This window comes from Carassius auratus, chromosome 9 (genome assembly GCF_003368295.1).
Source record: "Carassius auratus strain Wakin chromosome 9, ASM336829v1, whole genome shotgun sequence".
Lineage (NCBI taxonomy): Eukaryota > Metazoa > Chordata > Actinopteri > Cypriniformes > Cyprinidae > Carassius > Carassius auratus.
In genome coordinates, this window is record NC_039251.1 from 4166132 (window position 1) to 4193462 (window position 27331).

General features: G+C 36.4%; 2 protein-coding genes across 7 annotated transcripts in view; both read right to left on the bottom strand.

Annotated features, from left to right (window-relative positions):
• Positions 1-27331, bottom strand: part of LOC113109177 (NACHT, LRR and PYD domains-containing protein 3-like) — a 1077877-nt gene that overhangs the window by 254939 nt on the left and 795607 nt on the right. The window lies entirely within an intron of this gene.
• On the bottom strand, positions 1561-19051 carry LOC113109185 (neuroligin-4, X-linked-like). The gene is made up of 5 exons (XM_026272832.1): positions 18450-19051; positions 16242-16394; positions 9742-9927; positions 7774-8563; positions 1561-2608 (listed from the first exon to the last, which is right to left on the bottom strand). Exons 1-5 carry the CDS (start codon positions 18865-18867, stop codon positions 1753-1755), a joined length of 2403 nt encoding a protein of 800 aa, XP_026128617.1. The 5' UTR covers positions 18868-19051; the 3' UTR covers positions 1561-1752.

The following is a 27331-nucleotide window of genomic DNA, read 5'->3' on the forward strand; positions in this document are numbered from 1 at the left end:
CAACACTCTATTCACCACCGAAAAAATCTAAACAATTTCCTAGCAGACAAAAAAGCATAGCAACAACCTAGAATATTCTAGCAACTGCCAAACAAAACAGTAGCAATTGCACAGCAGCACTCTAGCAACCCCCTAACAAAAAATAATAATAATAAAAATGGCCAAGAAAATTTCACATAACTGTTCCTGTGGCTCAGCGGTGGAGCATTGCAAAAGCAGCGAAAAAGGTTGTGGGTTCAATTCCCAAGGAACACACATACTGGTTAAAAAAATAAAATAAAAGCCTGAATGCACTGCAAGTCGCTTTGGATAAAAGTGTCTGCTAAATGCATAAATGTGAATGTTACTTTCGACTGACTAGGAAACTCCTTGCAACAGCATAGCAACACTCTAGGATCCACCTAGAATAGCCTAACAACAAAAAATAGTTTAAAATAGCAGTATAAGGTTCAATTAGTGATGTTAATTTTGACTGCGTTGCAACACTCTAGAAACAATACCCTAGCAACTACATAACAACCTAGAGCAGCCTAGCAACCCTAATGACTGCATAGAAATGATCTATCTATCTATCTATCTATCTATCTATCTATCTATCTATCTATGACAGCATGGACTTAAAACCATAAAATTCCAAGTTTTTAAACTTCAGTCATAAAATCGTTAAACTTCAAGCTATTAAAACCATTTAGATCTAAATGACCAGGCTTTCTACACCCAACATAATTATGGATATATAGCTACAGCAAAACTGTTTACCAGGTATTTGTGCTGCAATGCCATTGATTAGCGATTTATCGTCAATCACATTAACCATGAAATCAGGATGCAAATAATACTTCATTTACGCAATCATTTTTTTTTAAAGCTCCAGTCGCTGTACCATGAATGCGAAATGATTACATTCACTGATCAAATTAAAGGTTAATAAGTGAAACGTAATTTATTCATAAAAGAGTCTGTAACAAAATAACACTCTCAGTTAGGGCTGTACGATTAATCGAATGTGATTGTCATGCGCATCTTGTCAGTAAAGCCGGTTCTGTGATTAGTAGCAAATCATCATCACATGCTTTCAGAAGGAGCAGCATTTACTACATAGAGCCATAGTTCACTGACAAGCTAGGCAATATCGCGTTCATAATCACAATTTAATCATGTGATTATTTTGAAATTATATTATGAAAACTGTTTGCATAGCTTGTCAGTGAACTATGGCTGTGTATAGTAAATGCTGCTCTATCTGAAAGCACTTGAAAATGCCAGATTTAATAACCCTTTTACTCCAAACTCACTTCGTAACGTCAGTTGAGTGTTTGAAATCGATCCTTCTGTGAGATGATGTGGCTTCTTATACAGAATGTCGATTAGCATTGCATTATTATATACTTTATTATAATACAAATTATAATAAAACAAACTCAGATAAACCATATATTGTGGTTGTCGTATGTTTATTAGTCACATTGAATTATTGAAAGCAGATATATCTCCTGTTTATTCAGCAACTGCTTTAGGTATTTCTGCGAGGTGCATCAGCATATGGATGCTTCTCTGGCCTTCGGATGGGGATTTACTTCTGATCACAGAACCGTGCTTCCCTGAAAGATACACATGACAATCACAACTTCTGTCTAATCGCAATTAATCGCCCTTGCAATTTAATTTAGATTAATTGTGTAGCCCTACACTCAGTTTTTTGTGTTTGAGCACCTGTGTGCACATCTAAATCGTCCGTCAACTTGTGGCGAGTTATACTCGTGTTGTAGAGTGTCCATGTGGGAGGCCCATGCTGCTCGGAGTGCTGTTCCCGAATGCATTGAAAGGGTTGTGATACGATGGCGGCAAGTCAGCAAAAGAGCGAGGAATCATAGTGATGGTGTTTGGTGTCATCAGTGGCATGTCGTCAGGTGAACGACGCAACGCTAGTGTGTAATCCGGAGGACAGGTCAGCTGAATCATATCGTGGCCTTGCAGGGAATCACAATCGTGATCGTGGCTGAGCTGCTTCATCTGCAGGGGCATAAACTCCTCGCTTGGCACACGGGGGATATCGTTTGTGAGATTTCTTGGTGGACTGTGCCTGCGACTCAACTCTAACCGGTGTTTGTCTTTCTTGTAGTAGAGTGCTGCGAACGCAAGGATATTTAAGAAGAGCAGAGACGCACCGACTGCGATCGTCACGCTCAGCTCAGTTGAATAATCTCGCACTTCGATGATAACCGTTCCATCGCCGTGCTCAGATGTCTTCTGCTGTTCCGACATCTGTTTGGTGTTGGCCGGAGGAGCGGGCGGATGGCGGGTGGTCGATGGCAAGAGTTTGTTGGACAGGCGTTTGGTGTAGGAGAATGGCGTCGTGTCCTGTGGTGGTATTTTGGTCGTTGATGAAACGTACTGGAAGAGTTCGTTGATGCTGTGTAAATGCGGCACTAACTCCAGCCAGAAGGCGATCTTGGTGGCTCTGTAGTGGTCCCGGACGCGAGGCTTCAGGCCGATGTGCAGGTACAGCTGGTCTTTAGGGTTGTATTTGGACCAGGCCACCTCCTCAAAGCGGTTTGGTTTAGTGTGGATGAACTTTGTGTCTTGAGGAACTGGCTGATTCGGGTCTCTGTGCAGTAAAACAAATAAAGCAACATCCAATAAGTAACATCTGTACAGTAGTTAATGTTTCAATTAGCATTTTTTATCATTGTTGTCAAATACTAAAATGTCAAAACTCATTAAAAATAAAATACCCAATGCAGCAATTAAAGGATTAGTTAGTGAAGTTAAGTTCAACTGCCTTGCAACAACAACAACAACAATAGCTGAAACAAGCAACTGAAAGGTCAATTAGTGATGCTACATAACCTATCAATGCCCTTGCAACTACATAGCAAAATTGTAGCAACCACTTAGAATACCCAAACAACTGCCTAGCAACACCCTAGCAACAATAAACAGCTGAAAGGAGCAATTAAATGGCCAAGTAGTGATGTTACATTTGATTTCCTAGCAACTGCATAGCAACACTATAACCACCACCCAGAATACCCTAGCAATAATAAATTGCTGAAAGCAGCAACTGAAGGGTCAATTATGCAACACATCGCCCCGTGACAATGATCATCGTGTTAGGATCACTTCCCACGTATCGACGAGGACATGAAAGGTTCAGTAGACCTTTTGCTTTAAACAATTGGTTATTGTCATGGTGTAAAGAACAGAAACTGCTCTTTGTTAATAAATGGAATCTTTTCTGGAAGCAAGCAGAACTCGAAGCACAACTCCATATGACTAGTAAGCCAATTTTCAAATAACTGCCATGATGGCTTTATTCTGCATGCTTAAATGATAGAGAAACATGCACTGTCCAGTCTATAAAGACTGTATGTTCCCTAAATAATCATGTCATAATATGCATTTAATGCAGTCTAAAATCTGATTGTGATTAAACCAGAAAAAAGCTAAATAAATGAAGAAAAATTGTTTTATAGTTTGGGCTCATAAACATTAGATCACTCACACCCAAAGCAGTAATTGTATATTAAATGATCACAGATAATAGTTTCGATGTACTCTGCTTGACTGAAACCTGGCTAAAACCAACTATATTGGTCTAAATGAGTCTACTCCACCAAACTACTGTTATAAGCATGAGCCCCGTCAGACTGGTCGTGGCGGAGGTGTTGTAACAGGATACAGGTTTAACTCGTAAGAAATACCTCTATTTAATGTTACACTGTCAGATATGCAAAACAGATCTCTTCTATATCTTGCTGTGGCTATTGTGTATAGATCACAAGGGCCATATACAGATTTCCTAAAATAATTTTCAGATCTCCTCTAGGACCTACTGGTAAATGTTGATAAAGCACTAATTGTGGCAGATTTTAACATTCACATTGGTAATACAGTACAAATGATGCATTAGGACTTGCGTTTACTGACTTAATAAGCTCTTTTTGAGTCAAGCATAATGCCATTGGGCCGACTCATCATTTTAATCATATGGTAGATTTGATTATATCACATGGAATCGATCTTACTGATATAGATATCGTACCTCAAAGTGATGATGTTACTGACTGTTTCTTTGTATCGTGCATGCTGTGTATTACTGATATTAATTATATGGCTCTGCGTTATCATCCAGGAAGAACTACTATTCCAGCCACCAAAGACAGATTCACAAATAACCTGCCTGATTTATCTCAACTGGTCTGTGTACCCATAAACACATATGAACTAGTCGAAATGACTAACAACATGGGCACTATCTTCTCTAATATATTAGAAGCTGTTGTCCCCATCAAACTGATGTACTGCGCCATGGTACAACAGTAATACTCACTCTCTCAAGAAAGAAACTTGTAATCTTGAGTGTAAATGGAGGAAAACTAACTTGGATTTTTTTTATTGCATTGAAACAGAGTATGTCCAGGTATAGATAGACTGTAAAAACTGCCAGGGGCGAGTATATACGCAAACTCATAGAAAATAACCAAAACAATCCTGGGTTTTTATTTAGCACAGAGGGGACGGAAACCTTTTTATTGTGAATAACAGATACACAGTGTGCCATATGTGTGTGTGTGTGTGTTTGTGTGTGTGTGTGTGTGTGTGTGTGTGTGAGACAAGGCCAATGCATTAAATCAGTTCACACACACACCACTCACACACAGAGATCTGAGATCGTGCTGTGCAAAAAGTAATATTCAGAAGCTCATAAACTTGTCAGTGCTGCCACGTGACTTTTATTAATCGATACTGAATCGCTACATTATATTTCTCAACCCATGGGGGTAGGGAGAGACAGACGCAGTCTATGCAATTTACTCATCTCTCTCCCTCTCTCTCTCTCAAAATGGCCATATTTTAGAACATTTTTTATCACTGGACATAGCTGTCAGTCATTTAACATTTCTATCATAAAACGTATTATTAAAAGTTTACAAATATTAAATTATTTGCAGCTTCATCATGTGCCATAGATTACCAACCTCTTGGCTAGATGAAAAAAATAACCAAACACCACCCATTTGAAATATTCCCTCACTGTTTAATAGTAATACATTTATGAATACATTTATGAATTTCTTTACTAATAAAATAAATAACATCAGAAATACAATAACAAATTTAGAATCTACAGTGTAATACTTTAGCTTCATTTATCGAATTTCAAATCTTTCATTTATGTCAAATATTTTAGAAAAAGTTGTGTCTGCTCAATTGTGCTTCAGTCAGGTTTTAGGCCCCAACATAGTACAGAAACAGCACATGTCCAAATTCCAAATTACTTGCTTCTTGATTCAGACAAAGGATTCGTCTCATTGCTAGTTTTGCTTGATCTTAGTACTGTGTTTGGCACTATAGATCATGACATACTCATAGATCGATTACAAAACTATACAGGTATTGAAGGGCAGGCTCTAAGATGCTTTAGATCCTACCTTTCCGATCACTACCATTTTGTTTATTTAAACAGGGAATCATCTTAATTATCTCCATTAAAGTATGGAGTGCCACAAGGATCCGTCCTAGGTCCCCTTCTATTTTCAATTTACATGTTTCCTCTTAGTAATATTATTAGAAGAATTAATTTCCTTTGTTATGCAGATGATACTCAGCTATATATCTCAACAAGACCAAATTAAACTTCTAAATTATCTAAGCTAACAGAGTGTTTTAAAAATGTAAACGATTGGATGACCAATAATTTTGTCCTATTTAATTCAGATAAGACAGAGATATTACTTATCGGACCAAAAAACAGTACACATAATCTAGTAGACTACAATTTGCAACTAGACGGATGTACTGTTACTTCCTCCACAGTCAAAAATCTGGTTGTTATTTTAAACAGCAACTTGTCTTTTGAAATATTTCATATTTCATATTTCCCATGTTACGAAAACAGCATTCTTCCATCTTAGAAACATTGCCAAGCTACGAAACATGTTACCTGTTTCTGATGCAGAAAAGCTAGTTCATGCATTTATGACCTCTAGACTGGACTATGCCGTCACCGTGATTTTGCCAAGTAAGACATGTTCCTGGATCAACATCTTTTGATGCTGGATCAACATTATTGTACAAAAATATAGACTTAATCCAATCCCTACCCCTAAACCTAACCCTACCTTTAAATTATTCCTAAAAACAGATGGAAATGATAGCTGATATACTAGGGTGTAGAAGCACCTAACCCTGATTTTTAGCCTAAAACAGATATTTCCTGAAAAGTTATATCTCATTTCTGATTCGTTGATTGGAATGTTGTTCCAGGATAATCAAGGATGTTGATCCAGGAACATGTTGTACTTGGTCAAATCACGCTTACCATTTAATGCACTTCTAGGTGGTTGTCCTGCATCTTCAATAAACAAGCTACAGGTAGTCAAAAATGCAGCAGCTAGAGTCCTTACCAGGTCAAGAAAATATGATCATATTACCCCAATTTTACAGTCTCTGCACTGGCTACCTATTAAGTTCAATATCAGTTACAAAATATTTTTTCTTGCCTATAAAGGCCCTTAATGGTTTAGCCCCTGCGTACTTAACTAGTCTTCTACCACGCTACAATCCATCACACTCCCCAAGGTCACAAAACTCTGGACATTTGATAGTAGTACCTACGATACCAAAGCCACTAAAGGAGGTAGAGCTTTTTCACATTTGGCTCCCAAACTCTGGAATAGAAGCTAAGCTGATTAAGTCTCTATTTGTTTCTCTGTTTCTGCCATGGGATTCACATCCCGTGCTAACTAGGATTTACACAAGCTCCAGTCTGGATCCAGAACACCTGAGAAGAGATGATGCTGACCCTCAGAGGACCTCAGATGATGCCAACCTTGACACAACATACAGAACTACCAAAATTTGTTATAAGTTTGACTGCAATATATTATCATTGCTTATTAGTGTTCATCATCTGTTTGATTCCATAATTAACTGAATTTTACCGTACATTTCTGCCATATGTACATCAATTTGATATAGTCACCAAATACATTGCAGAAACATAATTTTCTGTAAAGCTGCTTTGCAACAATTTTTATCGTGACAAGCACTATTTATATTTATATATATATACAAATAAACTTGAATTGAACGGAATTAGTGATGTTACATTTTATTGCCTGCCAACACCCTAGCAACTGCATAGTTACACTGTAGCAACCACCCACATTATCAACTGCCTAGCAACACCTAAGCAACAACAACAAAAAAGCTGCCATGAAAGGCTCAATTAGTGATGTTACTTTTGACTGCCTAGAAACACTCTAGGAACCACCCAGAAAACCCTAGTGACTGCCTAGAAACAAAAAATAGTTGAAAGCAGCAATTGAAGGGTCAATTAGTGATGCTACATTTGATTGCCTAGCAATGCCTCAGCAGCTGCCTCAACAAAAACGATTAATGTTAATGGGTAAATATTAAGTAAAGGAACAATTAGTGATTTTACTTCCAACTGCCAAGCAACACTTTAGCACCCACCGAGAATACCCTAGCAACAACCTAATAACATGTTAAAATAACTGAAACCTAGTAATGCTCCAGTAACAATCAATCATGTGATTCTATATATAATTTATAATTAATTTATAAATTAATGTATTAATTTATCCATTTAAATAAAATCCATTTATTCCATTTATCCATTTTAAATTGAAAAAGTTAACCTGCAGCCTTTATGCAGTTTGACAGATTTTTTATATTTTATTAAAACTATTTTCTTTAAGCATTTTATTAAATATAGTTTTATTAAACATATCAGTTACTACTCACCCAGTTTTGGCGAAGTTCGTCCAGTATGTCATGACCACGGCACTCAACATGATGTCATTCTTGGAGAAGTTGCAGTTGAAGAGATCCGTGGGGCCGATCATGGGGATGCCGAAAACGTATGGAAGTTCGTCTCCGTGTGCCGAATCGGCCCAGGCGGGCTTCATGTCGCTCTGGCAGTGGTGATAAAAGGCATAAAAGTATGTTGGCGATCCGTACTGCGCATGCAGGTCTGCCGTCGCAACGGCTGGTGCCACCCACTGGTGATCTGTGAAAAGTGCAACCAGTGTTTTTCGTCGCATCTCTGGGTTTTCCCTATCAGCCCAGTCTGTGTACATGAACTTTATGGTTTCCCGCAGGGTGTCCTTTCCTTCTGGATAGCCGTACAAATGGTCGACAAATTCTGATATGGCAAACTCAAAGTCATTGCTTGTTATTCTATCCTCGCTGTCTAAGATCCCGTCTACGAACTTGTAGCCTTCGCCCTGGTTTACTCCTAGCATTATATCATAGTTGAGGAACTCTCCCTGTTCCATGAGGATCTGTGGGTCATCTGGAATGACGTCTCCATCGATCACGGGTCCGAAGGCGATGTGGTATTTAGAGGGGGTGATGTTCTGCTCAATCAGCTCCTTGTAGTTTTTGTTTTGGAGGCACTCGATCAGCTCGACTGTGTCGTCTTCGTTGCAGCCCACCTTCTCGGCCAGCATGCGCGTGTACTTGGCCGGCTGGTAGTTGACGGCCCAGCTGGAGAGAGCCGTCCCACTCTGGATGATAGCTTTCTGAAACAGATCTGGGACAGAAATGCTCGCTGTCAGAATAATACAAAAATTTTAACATTTAAATACCATGATTCTTCAATAAGACTGGGGAAAATGTATACTAATAAATACTGCAATTGCGTTTTAAAATAAATCCTGGTTTGCAATGTTATTCTGTTTCTATGTCAATTACAATACTAAAACTTTGGTTATTAAATATCAATATGGCTTAATAATAATAATAAACCCCTAAAATGTTGGTAAAATAATACTTTTATAACACCAAAACACTAGATACAAAAAAATAAGAAATATTGTGTTTTTCTGATAAAAAAAACAAATCCAGGTTTGTAGCGCATCTATTATGTCAATTATCATATAAATAATTTTGTGATTATATATAAATATTGATAAAAATAAAAAAATATTATTATTATTATTATTGCTATTAAAAATAAAAATATTAATAAAATAATGAATTATATAAAAAAAGAAGTATTACTTGTACTTGTACTTTTATTGTGATTCTTTTTTTTTAATCCAGGTTTGCTGCATTTGTTTTTGCGATTATTTATAAATTATAATATTAATAATTTTGTGATTATATATCTATGTCTACAAACTAATTATTATTATTATTATTATTATTAAATATTATTTTAGGTATTATTATTATTGCAATATTTCACTGAAATTAAGTATTTAACAAATTATATAATAATTGTTTTATTTTACATGCATACATACTGTAAAATATATACATACAACTGTAAAGAAAATATTTAAACCATCAAACTTTTATTTTGATGTAATGTTCTCCCTGTTATAGCTAATACTTTTCTTAACAATACTTCAAACTTTGTATTGCTTGCACTTCTAGTGTTTATTGCCTCCCTAAGATGAATGGCTTGTTATATTTTTCATTTGCAAGGCACTTTAGATTAAAAAATAAACAAATGAAATACCACAGGGAGCCATTAAAACTTCTCTTTTGTTGATCAGCACTTCTCATTACAAGTTTGGGAAGATGGTTTGCATTTGTTGTGTTCCCAAATGCATGTTATAAATGACCTAAGCTCAAGTTGACATGTTTGTGTAGAGCAGCATTTACTCTGAATTTACTATGCAATTTATAAAGTGTGATTTCAGAATTTTGATTAATCCCTAGCCCTATATATTGATGCACTTCATCTTGAGATCTCCAGCAGACCTTCAGAGTAGTGCGAGAGGGTCAGCAGACTGACGCAGGAGGCTCCTGCTCCAGAGCCGAAGATGGTCACTCGCTCCGGATCGCCATTGAAAGCCTGAATGTTCTCCTTCACCCAGCGCAGAGCCTGGATCTGATCCAGCAGACCGTAGTTCCCTTTGGCTGCTTGATCACCAGTGCTGAGGAAACCTGAAACACAGAGACAGCTGAGAGATCAGGACACACTGCAGTGCACAAGTTCAGATATTCATCTCTTTTTAAATGAGGTTTATTGGGATTATGAAAACTTAGAATCACTGAATCAACTAAAACAAAAACAAACAAACAAACAATAACTGGAATAAAAGACAAGATGTACAACTCCTTCTCAAAGAATTTGCATATTGTGATAAAAGTTCATTATTTTCCATAATGTAATGATAAAAATTAAACTTTCATATATTTTAGATTCATTGCACACCAACTGAAATATTTCAGGTCTTTTATCGTTTTAATACTGATGATTTTGGCATACAGCTCATGAAAACCCTAAATTCCTATCTCAAAAAATTAGCATATTTCATCCGACCAATAAAAGAAAAGTGTTTTTAATACAAAAAAAGTCAACCTTCAAATAATTATGTTCAGTTATGCACTCAATACTTGGTCGGGAATCCTTTTGCAGAAATGACTGCTTCAATGTGGCGTGGCATGGAGGCAATCAGCCTGTGGCACTGCTGAGGTGTTATGGAGGCCCAGGATGCTTCGATAGCAGCCTTAAGCTCATCCAGAGTGTTGGGTCATGCGTCTCTCAACTTTCTCTTCACAATATCCCACAGAGTCTCTATGGGGTTCAGGTCTGGAGAGTTGGCAGGCCAATTGAGCACAGTAATACCATGGTCAGTAAACCATTTACCAGTGGTTTTGGCACTGTGAGCAGGTGCCAGGTCGTGCTGAAAAACGAAATCTTCATCTCCATAAAGCTTTTCAGCAGATGGAAGCATGAAGTGCTCCAAAATCTCCTGATAGCTAGCTGCATTGACCCTGCCCTTGATAAAACACAGTGGACCAACACCAGCAGCTGACATGGCACCCCAGACCATCACTGACTGTGGGTACTTGACACTGGACTTCAGGCATTTTGGCATTTCCTTCTCCCCAGTCTTCCTCCAGACTCTGGCACCTTGATTTCCGAATGACATGCAAAATTTGCTTTCATCCGAAAAAAGTACTTTGGAGCACTGAGCAACAGTCCAGTGCTGCTTCTCTGTAGCCCATTTCCTGCACACGCCTGTGCACGGTGGCTCTGGATGTTTCTACTCCAGACTCAGTCCACTGCTTCCTCAGGTCCCCCAAGGTCTGGAATCGGTCCTTCTCCACAATCTTCCTCAGGGTCCGGTCACCTCTTCTCGTTGTGCAGCATTTTTTGCCACACTTTTCTTTCCCACAGACTTTCCACTGAGGTGCCTTGATACAGCACTCTCGGAACAGCCTATTCATTCAGAAATGTCTTTCTGTGTCTTACTCTCTCGCTTGAGGGTGTCAATGATGGCCTTCTGGACAGCAGTCAGGTCAGCAGTCTTACCCATGATTGCGGTTTTGAGTAATGAACCAGGCTGGGAGTTTTTAAAAGCCTCAGGAATCTTTTGCAGGTGTTTCATCAGTATTAAAACAATAAAAGACCTGAAATATTTCAGTTGGTGTGCAATGAATCTAAAATATATGAAAGTTTAATTTTTATCATTACATTATGGAAAATAATGAACTTTTATCACAATATGCTAATTTTTTGAGAAGGACCTGTACAGTATAATATATTTGTAACTTTATTAAAATTAAAATTAAATACAAAATAGAATTAAAACTAAAATAAATTCAAATTAATACAAACTACATATATGTATTAGTCATACATTAAAAAGACAAAATACATTTTTGTTAACTGATAACAAAAATAATAATAATAAAAAAAAAAATATATATATATATATATATATAAGTTAGTTGACAAGGTAACATTTCATTTAATAGTTTAATTAAACAAAGTAACAAACTAAAATGAAAACCAAAATAAAATTATATAATATTATATAATATATAAATTATTTATTATGTAAATAAATAGATATGCCTTAAAAAACAAAAATACTAAATCTTTAAACTTAAATAATTTATATATATAAATATATAAATAATATATATATATATATATATTATATATTATATTATTATGTATATATACAGACTAAAAACTAAATTAAATACTTTTACTAAAATTAAAATTAAAACCGAAAATGCAACAACAAAAAACAAATCTAAATAATTATACAAAAAATACAAGAAGAAGAAGAATTAATAAAGAAATTATAATTTTTGGACTGTATTTTTTGACTGTCAAAAATCATTTTGGAAACTTTTTTTAAGATCTTATCATATACTGTATTGCATGTACTTGCATATTACATTTAGATATACTTAGAAATTAAAAAAAAAAAATCCCATTTTGCTGCTCTAGCTTCTGCAATGAAAATTAATGCAGGTAATTCTTTAAACGAAACATCAATTGTTATAATTAACATTAACTGTCTGTTCATTTCACTGGTCTTCAGCGGTTACGTCACGTCTACGTCTGAAATCCCCCACACGCTCTCTCGATGTAAGTATCATGAGCAGCGTGAGATATGAAACCGCAAACTCAATCTCCCTTCAATCTGTCCTCGAGGATCAACACTGTCATCTGTCACAATCTTCAGGTAGATCACCACGACACTAAAAACCTGTTAATGCATTTATCCTTCCTTTAGCTCAAGCACTTTCACCTGGAAAAAAACTAAAGTGCAGTGCCTAAACTCCTTGTCAATAATTTTGTGTTATTTATTGATGAGCTTCATCCATCATGTTGGTGCATCTCTGAAGACGCTGCATTATTAATTCCAGCACCGTGCACAAATAAAAACCGCTTTGGCTGACCTTCACCTGTGATGCACACACATCTCCTGACTCCAGGCCAGCTCTTGATAAAGGTTAATTGAAGTCCTCGTCCGTGATGTAGGACTTTCAACTGGACAATTTATTCGAGAGGAATAAACACTGGAGTCCTTCAATGAGCCATGCAGCCATTCCCACAAAGACCGGGCTGTTCTGCTTATCTATGACAGAGAGGAGCTAAACGAGCTCTTTAACATCTGATGTCTAATGAGATGGATTCTGATGTCATCTGCTGATTTTGTGGCACAATGCCGTGAGGGAAGCAGCATTTATCATGCACTAAATGAGACTCGTACCGCTTGTTTTCCCAACGCTGAATCCATCAGAGACGCTTCTCCAGTGAGAAGTGCAGATGAGAAGATGAATTATATACACTATAAAAATATATACTATTGTGCATATCCACCTTAAAAAGTCAGCTAACTCTATTTGATATTGGCATTTTTTTTTTTTCGTTTAGTTTAACTTGAAATGTTAATAAAAATAAAAAAAATAAATAATTGTAAAAAATAAAAATAATATACAAGTATAAAAACTCAAACAAAAGTAAAAAAAAAAGGCTAAATTTGCATAAGTTGTAGAAAATACAAATATGGGGTAGATAATATTTGCAATGTAGTTAACTGTATACAGAAAGAAACAAAAGTCTTATTTATTATTTATTATTTTAATTATATTAATATTTAACATATGTTCTCATAATGTTGAGAGATAAACATTTTCAAAATGCCCTTGTGATGTTATTTAAATCACATTAAATTGATCATAAGTGCCAGTAAAGGTGTTTATATAATGTTAAAAAAGATTTCTGTTTCAAATAAATGCTGTTCTGCTGAACTTTGTTCATCTGTGAATCCTGAGAAATAAAATCTATCACAGTTTCCACAGAAATATTGTGCAGCACAACTGTGTTCAACATTGATAATAATCAGAAATGTTTCTCGAGCAGTAAATCATCATATTTTCATGATTTCTGGAGATCATGTGACACTGAAGACTGGAGGAATGATGCTGAAAATACAGCGGTGCATCACAGAAATAAAATACATTATAACACATATTCACACAGAAAACAGCTGTTTAAACTGTAATAAAAATACAATTTATTTTCAGTATTTTTGATCAAATAAATGCAGACTTTCTGAGCAGACGAGACTTCTTTAAACAGTAGTGTATTTCAGTTCAGTTCAGTTCAGTTTTCACTAGACAGTTTTACTCCAAAGCAGCATTTTAGGAAATATAACATAAGAAAGATTAAAAGAAAAGGGATGTAAAACAGATGTAATGGACTTTCTGGCTTCAAATGAGCTCTGTTATCTGTAATCACCAACATCTGAGCAGATCAGTCACTTACGCCCGTCTTTACAACATACATGTTTAGCCTTGAGATTTCATGAAACGTCAGCTGAATTTCTCTGTGGAAGGATCAGACGATCAGGAGAGTCGTGAGACGCCGCTCGCTCAAACAGACGCTGACAGATGAAGATGTGTCCTTCTCCTCAGACCTCCAGCCTGGATCTGTCCCTGCTGGATCATCAGTCCATGAAAACACTCTGAGTCTGAGATCATCTCTGAACAACTGGAGCCAGAGAGAGAGGACACAAGGATCTCTAGACCTTGATATGAAATACCCTGCGGCCAGCTCCATCTAACCACTCCAAGATCAATCCAATATGGGTTTATATATACTGCTATTGTTCCTCTTCTGCTCAGCAAAGCTGCATTTATTGACCAAAAATACTGAAAGAATTCTGAAATATTACTAGAATCTAAAACATCTGATTTCTGTGAATCTCTGTTAAAGTGTAATTTATTTCTGTGATGCTCCGCTGTATTTTCAGCATCATTCCTCCAGTCTTCAGTGTCACATGATCTTCAGAAATCAGAATAATATGATGATTTATTGCTCAAGAAACATTTCTGATTATTGTCAATCACAATTGTTCTAGACTTTTGACTGGTAGAGTGTATTTTGGACAATATTTGTTAATCACAACAATTTTGAATGTGAATTTAATGATGGACTTGAGACATCCATCTCTTCATCCAGCTCGTTCTGAACATAACTCAATAATAAGGAGATGCTTTGTTCAAATCATTTGGTACAAATGATCTGATGATTATGACCTAAAGTGCCTCTGGGAAGTGTTTGGATCTAATTCCACACGGCTTCTCCTTCTTAAAAGAGGGATGTTATTAAAAGCGTGATTTTTCATCTTTAAATCAGTGCCAAGAACCTCAGAACCTCCAAATGAAAACTGCTTCAATATTTTGATGAGAAAGAGAGACAGTATCTGCTGAATTCACCAAGGTCACCGCATCCAAAAGAAATAAAAAGAAATACAAAGATATAAAATAAATTGTTCTGCACCGAACATATGAATATTATAAACTGGATGTGTGAATTCAAATCGAATGAATCATAAATCTGCACACTTAGAATGCAAATTAAAACTCTCTGAGTGCGAGAGCTGCTTTGTGTTCGTGTTTATATGTGTTCTTTGTGTTTTAATAATCTTTTAAATCCTCACCGTGTTCTTCTGTTCAAAGAAACAGAGTTAGAAAAGCTTTATTGTATGAAGAGGAATCCATTTTTGGCAGAACTTGTAATAGCAACCTTGCAGTAACAACCTTCATTGTGAAAATGAATAAAAGATGACCACCTGAGGCTTTCTAACGTCATCTCTGATGTACTGTGCCTTTACAGGTGACATTATCTTCAGCTTATATGAACAAAACTAAAAATAAAGACATCTCCTTTGTTTACCAAGAGTAGATTTATTTGATCAAAAATATTTCAAATATTGTAAAATATCACTTAAAATACCTGTTTTCTATGTGACAATGTGTTAAAATATAATTTATTTCTGTGATCAAAGCTGAATTTTTAGCATCAGTCACGTGATCCTTCAGAAGAATTCTTATCATTTACAAAAACTAAAAACATAAAAAAAACATTACTTAAAGTTACTTGAACTAAAATAACCATTAACAAAAATAATATAAAATATAAAAAATATAAAAGAAAAAAATATTTAACTAAAATTAAAAACATAAAAACATTTTTGTTACTTGAAATAAAATAACCATTAACTATATATATATATATATACCTAACTAAAACCAAACACATGAAATAAATTTGTTACCTGTAATAAAATAAAATAAAATAAATAAGATATTAAATAAAATAATAATAATAAAAATCACAAAAACACAACAAAAGGACAATTTTTTTTACTAAAATGAAAATGACAAAAATGGATTCAATGTATTAATAAAAACTATATCTCAGTGATAGTAAAACAACACTGATTCTAATATGCTGATTTGCTGCACAATATTAATTTTTCAGGATTCACTGATGAACAGAAAGTTCAAAAGAACAGCATTTATTTTTTTTATCTTTTTGTATCATGTCTTTATTGACTCTTTTGATCAAATGAATGCATCCTTGATGAATTAAAGCACTCATTTCTTTCAGCAGCGGTGTAAGTGAGATCCTGATGGCGGTGTGAATCAGTTTCTGGACTCACCCAGCACCCCGAGCCGGTAGTTCACGGTCACGACGATCACGTGACCGTAGCTGGCCAGGACGCTGCCGTCCATCATGTTCCCCGTTCCCTCCACGTATGAGCCGCCGTGAATGTAAACCATGACCGGCTTCAAGCCCGTGTCTTCATGTGCTTCTGAAACAGAAAGAAATCACAGTCTCTTCAGAGAACAGATCAGGCAGAAATAAACCCTCAGCAATGACTGCAGTAAACACTGACAGATGAACTCTTCCATTAATTCATCTCAGTCTCTGTGCATTTAGAGGAAATATATGAACGTTTTTGTGTTTAATAGAGTCGTCTGAGGTCATTTCTGGGCGTTTCCTCGCAAGCTTTTAGCTGCTGGTGTTTTATATCACATCCATTAAGTCATTACGTTCTCCATTAGACACGAGATATTAAACAGAAAACACTGGAGCATTTCTGTTCACTACTGACGGAAGTCAAAACCCAGACAATTATGAAAAACTGCTGATGTCTCCATTAAGTATGAAATCTGAAACAGTGTTTAATGAGAAAGAGGATGTTTACTCTTATAAGTTAACGTGTTTCCCAGGAGCGTTAAAAGAGCTTCGTTTCATCAAACCATTCTCATGATAATTAAAATCAACTTTAGCAAAGATTATCTTCACATAAACACAGCATTGATGATCTAGAAATGATCAAAACTCAATCTCCTCGTGTCTTCTGTCGTCTGATTAATGGTTTAGAGGTTTTTTAATAAAAGTTCACAAATGTCCAGCTTCAGCTGAAGCTCCTGGTGTCAGATCGTGAGTGATTGTGATCAAGTAAAGGTCAGAATAAGGTCAGTAATATCTCCAGATGAACTCTTCCTGGACTGAAGCAGCTCATCTTCACTTGATTCTCCATCAGTCGTGTTTCAGAGTCTCAGATCTGATCCTCAGGATCTTTTGAGGAGCTTTACTTTCACTGTTCCTCAGCGGAGGAATGATCTTCACAATCCTCCAGAACATCTCACATCTTCTGAGGAGCCTTGATTTCTTCAGCTCTCAATCACTGTGTTATATGTGCGGATCATTTACATCTCATCTCACTGACACACATTACTGGAGATATAGAGCGCAGACTCATATTCAGATCAGTTTATATCAATATCTGCTGTTCTGTTATAAAGATCTCACTGATTTACATTACAAACAGCATTATAGATACTTATAGACTTATCTATCTATCTATCTATCTATCTATCTATCTATCTATCTATCTATCTATCTATCTATCTATCTATCTATCTATCTATCCATCCATCTATCCATCTATCCATCTATCCATCCATCCATCCATCTATCCATCCATCCATCCATCCATCCATCTATCCATCCATCCATCCATCTATCCATCTATCCATCTATCCATCCATCCATCCATCTATCCATCCATCCATCCATCCATCCATCTATCCATCCATCCATCCATCCATCCATCCATCTATCCGACTGTCTGTCTGTGTGTCTCTCTGTCTGTCTGTCTGTCTGACTGTCTGTCTGTCTATCTATCTATCTATCTATCTACACACAAACACATATACTGGTGGATCGTTCATCATGTGTTTCATTATATTCTGCTCCTCGAGGCGATGCTTGAGTTACTGATGAATCTACCAGAGCGCCACAGTTTGGACATCAACTATTAAATCATAATTCCATCTTCTTAAGGAATAAAAAGCATATTTAGTTACCGTCTATGTGAGAAACAAGAAGCGACACACGAAATTAAAATCATGGCAATCCCATGAATACATGCACATGATCCAGCCGCTAGTGAGCTGTCTATAGACAACATGTTAATGCATCACAGACACACTTCTGTTCAACTTATTACAGCAGCATGTAATCAATCCTTCGTCAAGAAGTCATATGGCAAAATAATAATAATAATAATAATAATTATTTGCAAGGATAAAGCATGAGAACCAGTGATGATAAGTCATTCGGTACCAAGAAATATTTCTGAAGATCATGTGACACTGAAGACAGAAGTAATGAAGCTAAAAATACAGCTATATATACCAGAAATAAATTACAGATTAACAGATATTAACACAGAAAACAGCTGTTTAAAACTGTACAAATATTTCCTAATTTTTACTGTATTTTTTATTAAATAAATGCAGCCTCAGTGAGCATGTCTTTCCAATATATATATAGTAATGTATTTTGCAAGCCGTACCTTCCTCCGTGGGCACGTAGATGTTGAGGTACAGACAGTCTTCGCTCTGCTCGTGTACGTACGTCGCGACCGTGTCCAGGTTTGCGGTAAACCACACCGGTAACATGTCTGTGAGCAGCAGCCGGTCCTCCAGATACTGTGGACACACCGGAGCGAACTGTGTGGCGTTCCTGATGCCGGGCCACGACGCCGGAGGCTCCGGGGCCTGAAACCGTCGCTCTCCAGTCGGGGCCATCGCATACGGGACGCCCAGATACTGCTCCACGGGGCCCAGGATCTCACTGGCCAGAGCCACACGCAGTCCACGCAGCTTCCCGTAGTTTGTGCTGACGGTGGTGAACTGTGCTTGCTCACAAACGACGAGCGTAACTCCCCAAACCACAGAGACGACCTGAAGGATCATTCTCACACGAAGCATGTCAGAGGAGTAATCCTCACAAATGTGTGACTGCAGATCTGTTCGTCCTCAGACCAGCTCCTTCTGCTGCTGGTGTTGGGCTGCTTCAGCCCTCGAGTCGACGGATACGGAGCCGGCCATGTCTCAGAAACACAACTCAATCCTGATTTAATTCCAGTCAGATCCAGCCGCCTGAGGGACAGAGAGCAGCACACTGAAATTAGGATTTATATCAGAAATAAACTCAATAGGGCAAGAGACACTATATGGTCAAGGACAAGAAGGGGTGTTCATGCATCAAAACCATAAAGTTTAATCCAGGTTTACATTTCTGAGCAAAAAATACTGTCTATCATACATTTGTACCATGATATACAGAATAAATATCATTCAGTGTAACAATAGTTCACGTAACCAACCAGAATCATCAGATTTAATTAAAGTAATTGCAATATAAACACTGCTCTTAGATCAGCTTGAATCAGCAAGTAAATATTGCAATGATTTTAAGTTCCCTTGTCTCATGACTTGTTTTCATATCAAACAGTGTCTCTGTAGTGATTGGTAGTGGTTTAGTCAGTGTTTGCACACACGATTACATTTATTTACTCTAAGAATCTCTTCAAAAGCCTGAAAACCGTCCTCTCATCTCTGGATTATCCAAATATCTTCTTGGTTTGACTCATTAAACTGGACAGACTCACAAAAAATGCAGTCTGTGGTTAATAAATATCATCTCTTTTAGTCAAAAACTAGGTTCAATTGTTAGCATCCTGGAATGATAACACAACTATGATTGCTTAAATATCTCCGAACACTCCTGTAGAATCTCAAACCACTTCTCAGTGCATCATTAGCAGATTCACCTCTGCATTTCAATGCATTCATCGCTCTTAAAACATCACGCTGTCTAACTGTAACACCACCACAATACTGCAGTTCTAATGGTGTTTTTGTGTCCATGGAGCAGCTGTGAAAACACTCTACCATCTATTACAGTGAAATGTTCAGTGTCTTCACTGGCAGGGAGAAAAGTCCAGGCTGTCTAACATCGTGGTCCGTATAACTCTGGCACATTCATTCAGCAGTCATCTAAACGCTCAGAGCCATTAACAAAGCTGTCAGCCAGACATCTGCAGCGCTTAACACATCTCATCTGTGGTGTCCACCACGTAATGATGAGCAACATGGCCATTCACAGCTAAATATACCATTCATGAGGATCCTCGGCTCGTTTAACAGTTATAACATTCTTATCATCATAAAATATTTACCTGCTGTCAAAACAAATCAAATATGAACCCTTGTTTTCAGAGATTCTATCTTGAATATAACAATACATAAATAAATAAATGGCAAAGACAAAATACATATATATGCCAGAGGGATTCTTAATATCAAATTGGCATCTCTGGTATTTCATATTTCAATATTTGAACATGACAAGAAGAAATAAGTAAGAATAAATTGTGATTTTTTTTTTGCACTTTAAATAAGCTAACACAAAATAAGAGTAACTTTTAATTTGTTATCAGTTACAAAATGCTTGAATATAAATATATTAGGCATCAACAAGTGAAATAATAAAAAAGCAAGTATCAAAATATCAAGTTTGCTGCTTGCTTTAAGAATGTTGCAGTATTTGTTCAAATACAAAAGAATAAATTCTGTATTTTCACAGTGTAAAAAACAAAAAGAAAACCTTGTGAGTCTGTATTTGTATTGCTGCTTTTTCAGAAAAAAAATATTTTTTAACAAAGATATTAAGCATAAACAAGAGAAATAACTAAAAGATTCCAGAGAGATTCTTTGACAAGTCCAAAAATATCATATTTGCTTCCTGATTTAAGGACCTTTATATATTTGTACAGGACAAAAAGAAGTAAGAATAAATTGTGACCTTTAGCAATATAAACAAGCTGAAGCAAAACTTCAGAAGAGAAACTATTCATTTGTTATAAAATACATAAAGCGTGAGTTGTGCATTTGTATTGCTGCCTTTTCAGTGACTCTATCTTGGAGACAAAGATATGAAGCATTAATCAGGAGAAAACATAATAAAACTAAATGAAAAATAAGTGCAAAGAAAACAAATGCTTATTTTGGATACATTTTCTGACAACAAGCCAGAAATATTACATTTGCTTCTCTAATAAATATCTTGCTGTAAGCATGATTAGATATTTGTGAGGAAAAAGACAAAACTAAGAACAAATTGTTGATCTTTTGCAGTCTTAACAAGCTGAAGCAAAAATTCAGAAGAGTAAGTATTAATTTGTTATAAATCACAAAGTGTGAGCATTTGTATTGCTGCTTTTTCAGAGAATCTGGAGTATAAAGATATTAAGCATAAATTAGAAAAAAAGGAATGAAACTAAATGAGAATAAAATGCAAAGACAGAATACACTACAATTTCAAATAGATTCTCTGATGACAAGCCAAACATATCAAATTAGCTTCTTGCTTTAAGGATGTTTAGATATTTGTACAGGGCAAATTATTAAATTGTTATTTATTTTTTGCTGCATTTTTTGTGTAAGCAGAATTAGAGTAACTGTTGATTTGCTATAGATTGCATAGAGTTTGAATTATGCATGACACAGACAAGAGCATTACATAAACTACTACTGAGCTTAAATGAGTCAAATCAGGGCTCGATTAAAATAATTGAAATGAAAGGTGCTGTACGTCGAGTTTCTGGTGGGTCTGGCAGAGCAGCAAGCTGTGTGGGAATGTAATTTTCAGGAATATAATATTCTCATCAGCAGGATACTAGAGCAAAAAAATAAAAACACTAAACTTTTAATTAGTTTTCACACAAAACCTTGACAATCACAAGCACTGTTCTTGGCAGGTTTGGACGTGTCGCTGTTTTCACATCGTTCTTTCTCAACCTGCTGATTCAAAACTAACAATGCTGCTTCTTTACAGTCTGTGTGCTCAGCTTTAACTAAAACATGTTTAATCAGGTTCTTTGTGTGTTTCATGCATTCATGTAGATCATGGCACTCGCAACGCCAAGGTCATGGGTTTGTTTCCCAGCAAATGTAGCTTGAATGCAGTGTAAATCACTTCGGATATATGCATAAATATAAACATATTCCACATGTTCAGATGCAGTGATGAATTTGAGATTTGAATGTAAGAATAACATCAATTTCCATTATTTTACATTCATTTGTTACAAGTCATAGTTCAGCCAAAAATTTACATTTGCCGAAAATGTCCCATTCAAGTTTTCTTCATCAGATTTGGAGAAATGTAGCATCTTAATGCTGGATGTGTTTCATCTTTTGTCTTCTCCAGATGTTAACTGATGGACTGGAGTGCTGTGGATTATTGAGATGTTTTTATCAGACTCTCATTCTGAAGGCACCCATTCACTGCAGAGCATCCGTTGATGAGACACTGATGCAATGCTACATTTCTCCAAATCTGATGAAGAAACAAACTCATCCTAATCTTGGATGAACTGAGGGTGAGCACAATTTCATCAAATGGTCATTTTCGAGTGAATTATTAGTATTTTACAATGCATTTATACTGCACTCACGACGAGACATTTGTAACCAAATCATGAGCACAGCCTGCATGCTGCCATCTTTTCTCCTGGACGCTCGCCGAGTCAATCACCTGAGCTACTGTATGAATGTCATGCAGCACAAGTGTAATTACAGCATCAGCCAGCAGGGGACCTCTAATGAGCCCTATGAATTATAATGCCTGCAGAAATGTCTGGACTGAATTTAATGTAATTACATGTCTCCAATAAGTGTGTGTTTGTGTGCATATGAGAGATGCATGCAACAGAGATTAATATGTTCAAACACCATAAACTAAAATACACAGGAAATAGAGTAGGTGTTTAAAAAATATATAAAAAACATTTACTCCTGTTATAAAACCTGTTTTATGAAGCTTAGGATATAATGTGTGTTTAAAGGAATAGTACGGAGCCTCGCACATAACATGCAAGAAAAAAAAAATTGTGTGCACAATTTATAAATCGAGTGAACAAAATAGTAAATCGAGGGAAAGCAATAGTAATCGTGTGCACGGTTTAGTAAATCGAGGGAATTAATTAGTAAATTGTGCACACAATTTATTTATTTTTGCTTGCATGTCATGTGCAGGGCTCCGTAGAATGGAACTGTTCATCCCCAAAAACATTTTTTTTCTTCTTTCTTTCTGTGGAACACAAAGATAAATTATTTTATCCATACAACAATGCTCTCAAATCTCTTTCTCATTAAGCTGCTATTCTTAATTTTAGTCATACACTGAAACAATGGCATAGGATTTACTTAGAAACTGTTATTTTAATTTTATATACAATATTTTAATTTTCATTTCAAATCAGTTTTTTTTTAATCTTAGGTTTAATAATTTTGATGCTTTTTTGTCATTTTCAGTAGATGAGACAGTTAAATAATACATATTTTTCACTAATATATAGCTGAATTAAATTATGTATATATATATATATATATATATATATATATATATATATATATATATATATATATATATATATATATATATATATATATATATATATATATATATACATTTTGCTTGGAGTTTAGTTTATAAATGTATTTCATTTTTGTCCCAGTTTGTTACAAGTATTAACCCTGCTTTGAAGCAATTTTCACTTCGAAATATCTAGTAAAATTCACAAATAATTACAAAGAAATGGCAAGACTGACAAAAACTGACAAAAAAATATGACAATTTTTTTCTAAGATACTGTATGGAGACGATGGAGATGATGATGTGTGAGAAAATGACAAAATCTTTCTTTTTTTGTCTGAACAATCCTTTCAAAGCTGAGGTAATGCTTGTGGCTGTTCTTTTGTGACACTTTTAGAAACTATCTGAAGGGGCTGCTTATCCCTGCAGGGGTCCCTGCTCCTGTCTGCTGAAGCTTTCTCTCCATGCTGGACGCGTCTGCTCCTCTAGACACAGTTAATAATGATGCACCTGTGATTCACACACACACACACACACACACACGCTGCAATGCAAATCATCAGACCTCATCTACTGACAAACGCTGTTGATTTACAATCAAACTAATGCATCTCACCTATTTTAAAAGGTGATTTAGTCTTCTTTCACACTTCATCTCCATTCATGCATCATATAGATGTACATACTGTAGTACCAGCTGCTGGTTCAGAGATTTCATGTTGAGAATCTAAAAAGATGCTTTATCTGATCACTGATGAGCACCAGTAATCATGAATAATACTAACATTAATGGCAATGCAAGCACACCAAAAGCTGTATCTGATCAGCTGTTTAACCCTTTGATGCAAACGGTCAGATCTTCAAAAAGCCACTATCATCATCTAAACCACCATCATCTATTATATATATATATATATACACACTGTAAATAAACCCGGATGAACAGTGGAATCTGTAATATTTATCATTATTTTCAATTCAGGATGCAATTCTCTCAAAAAAATCATTTTGAAACGGAAAAAACATTATATGATCAACTGTACATTTTAACCCTTTGATGCAAATGTCCATTACAATGGTTAGATCTTTTGGAGCATTTTAATAATATTTCTTTAAAAAAGTGATGCAAGAACTTCTGTATGATTTTGGAATGCAGCTAGACATGCAACTCTTTATATACAATAGCAATTATTATATTGTAATTTTGATAAAACAGAACACCGAGATGCTAAAATTAATTTGCAATGCAAACCACCCAACATACTGAATATGATCAACCATATATTTTAACCCTTTGATGAAAATGTCCAATACAATGGTCAGATCTGCAAACAAAAACACACTATAATCATCTAAAACCCATAATCATATGGCCAACACATATCTGGAAAAAAGTGGTGATGCACCAAGAACCTCTAGAATAAGATTTTCTACTGCAGGATGGATGTGCAACTCTCTCAAAAACATTATTGTGACGTTCTTATTTTGAATAGCAATGCATCATTAAGATGGGATCTGTTTTGATCATGCATGCATCAGAGGGTTGATAGAAGTGGGTCTTTGCATTGGAGCACAGGCCGTTCCTAATAAGCCCCCAATGGCACCTGCTTTTACTGGGCTTCTGCAGCACCATCTAAATCTTAATGAACGAAACGAGGCGAAAAGCATAGTATTCATTGTTTTTCCGAAAGAATGAAGCATGAACGCCGTGCAATCGATGTGAATGTGTAAAGTAGGTTATTAATTCCCTGACAGTCAGCTCTTACCTGTTTCACCCGGTTACTGCGATCTGTCCTGCGACTAACGCCTGGACAAGCCTTCACTGTCCTGCACTTCTTCATCAGCTAAACCCAACACATGACTCAAACATGCATGTTCAATCTGCATCGCTACACTGTGTCGTTTACGTGACTCAAAAGATGGTTACGCGTCTAGATGATGTATAGAAAGTCGAGAAAAATCTGAGAGGAGGAAAACATCTTTATACAGACACACGCAACCTGCGGGGAAATAAGAGAACGCATTATTACACACAACTGCTTACCTTCAGATCGGCATGAAAAAGGTGGAAAACCCTTAAATCCGTGAGAACAGGGATAAAAACCGTCCGAAGGAATTAAATATGCGGAAACTGACGCCAACAAGCAAAACCTCCAGAAAACACAGCGAATATTCAGCGCTTCTCAAAAGGATGGAAAAAACGTCCTCGCAAGGGGTGGAAATCACGCATTTAATCCCGCACACGAGAATCTGGGTCCTCTGATCAATGCCAGGGTCTTCATGCTCTCTCTCTCTCTCGAATGGGAATCATGGACTGACTGCATTGAAGCTCAGCCAACACAGCGCTTGAGAAACGACGGGACGCGGAGGAAGTGATGCTCGTGTCTCAGCACGCACCTAAAACCGTTTAGACTGTGTGCAGCATCCAGAAGCGGACTGAGAAGGGTTAATGCATCACTGCATTCGAATTCAGGTCCCAGTTTGAATTTGAATTCATGGAGTTGGAATTACAAGTGGCGTAGCCACGGGTGTGCCAGGGTGTGCCTGCGCCACCCACAGTGGCAGCTGGCACACCTAAAAATAGATGCAGAATTATTTTTTATAGTCTCAATAAAAAATGTTTACTAAACTTGGGCTATTGTTGTTTACTTAGAATATATATATATATATATATATATATATATATATATATATATATATAAATATATATTTTTTTTTTTTTTTTTTTTTTTTTTTGTTCGCGACTGGGTTGATTCAGATCGGCACTTCGGAGCCTGTTCGCGACTCGGTTGATTCAGATCGGCACTTCGGAGCATGTTCGCGACTCGGTTGATTCAGTTCGGCACTTCGGAGCCTCTTCGCGACTCGGTTGATTCGGATCGGCACTTCGGAGCATGTTCGCGACTCGTTCGCGACTCGGTTGATTCAGATCGGCACTTCGGAGCCTGTTCGCGACTCGGTTGATTCAGATCGGCACTTCGGAGCCTGTTCGCGACTCGGTTGATTCAGATCGGAACTTCGGAGCATGTTCGCGACTCGGTTGATTCGGATCGGCACTTCGGAGCATGTTCGCGACTCGGTTGATTCGGATCGGCACTTCGGAGCATGTTCGCGACTCGTTCGCGACTCGGTTGATTCAGATCGGCACTTCGGAGCATGTTCGCGACTTGGATGATTCAGATCGGAACTTCGGAGCATGTTTGCGACTCGGTTGATTCAGATCGGCACTTCGGAGCATGTTTGAGATTTTTTTTAATTCAGATCTGGACATCGAAGCAGGAAGTGTTTGTCAAACAGTTAATTGGTGATAAATGAATATTTGGACTTGAGGCTTTTTTTACTTGTCGATTCAGCATGTACATGGACCCACACACAAAGGTGGACACACTCTAGACTTAATCATCAGTTGGGCTCTAAACTTTTCATCCTTAGACCCCAATAACTTTTATTTTATAAATTAATCATGAGTTCTTACTTTCCCAAAAAAAAAAAAAAAAAAAAAACGTCGTTTATGATCAGCAGTTTGTTATTAATCAGTGAATGTGGGGAAAATATATTTTAAATGTTACAGTGCATTTGCAGCTTTTTTAAAATGACACAATTAGAAACTCTTTGACATTTTAAAATTACTCACAAGCCTTACATGATGCAAAAATATGTTTGTTTGTTTTTTTTTTTTCTTGGGGGGGGGGGGGTGTCAATATTGGTTAAAGAATGTATGTACTGTGAATTTAACCCTACTAATGTTGGTTCCTTAAAGAACTCTTCAGTGAAACAGCTTCTAATGGAACTTTTTTTTTCACTATAAAGAACCTTTGTGGTTCCATGAATATTAAAGGTTCTCCAATGACAGTCCACTGCATGTCTTCAGTTATCTGAGTGATAGATTTGAGTTATTTTGATCCAATAAATAAACTGTTCCGTTTAAACACTAGAGATCTTTCGAACTATTATTCCATATATCAGGCTTTATAGGGTTAATGGATGAATTCTCTGTTAAATACTTCCTGA

Excerpts from the sequence above, each read along its gene's own strand:
- LOC113109185 (XM_026272832.1), bottom strand. The coding sequence starts at position 18,867 with ATGCTTCGTGTGAGAATGATCCTTCAGGTCGTCTCTGTGGTTTGGGGA. Across the intron at positions 16,395-18,449 it reads CTACGTGCCCACGGAGGAAG|AAGCACATGAAGACACGGGC; the intron begins GTACGGCTTGCA and ends TTTCTGTTTCAG. Across the intron at positions 8,564-9,741 it reads CCTCTCGCACTACTCTGAAG|ATCTGTTTCAGAAAGCTATC; the intron begins GTCTGCTGGAGA and ends TTTCTGTCCCAG.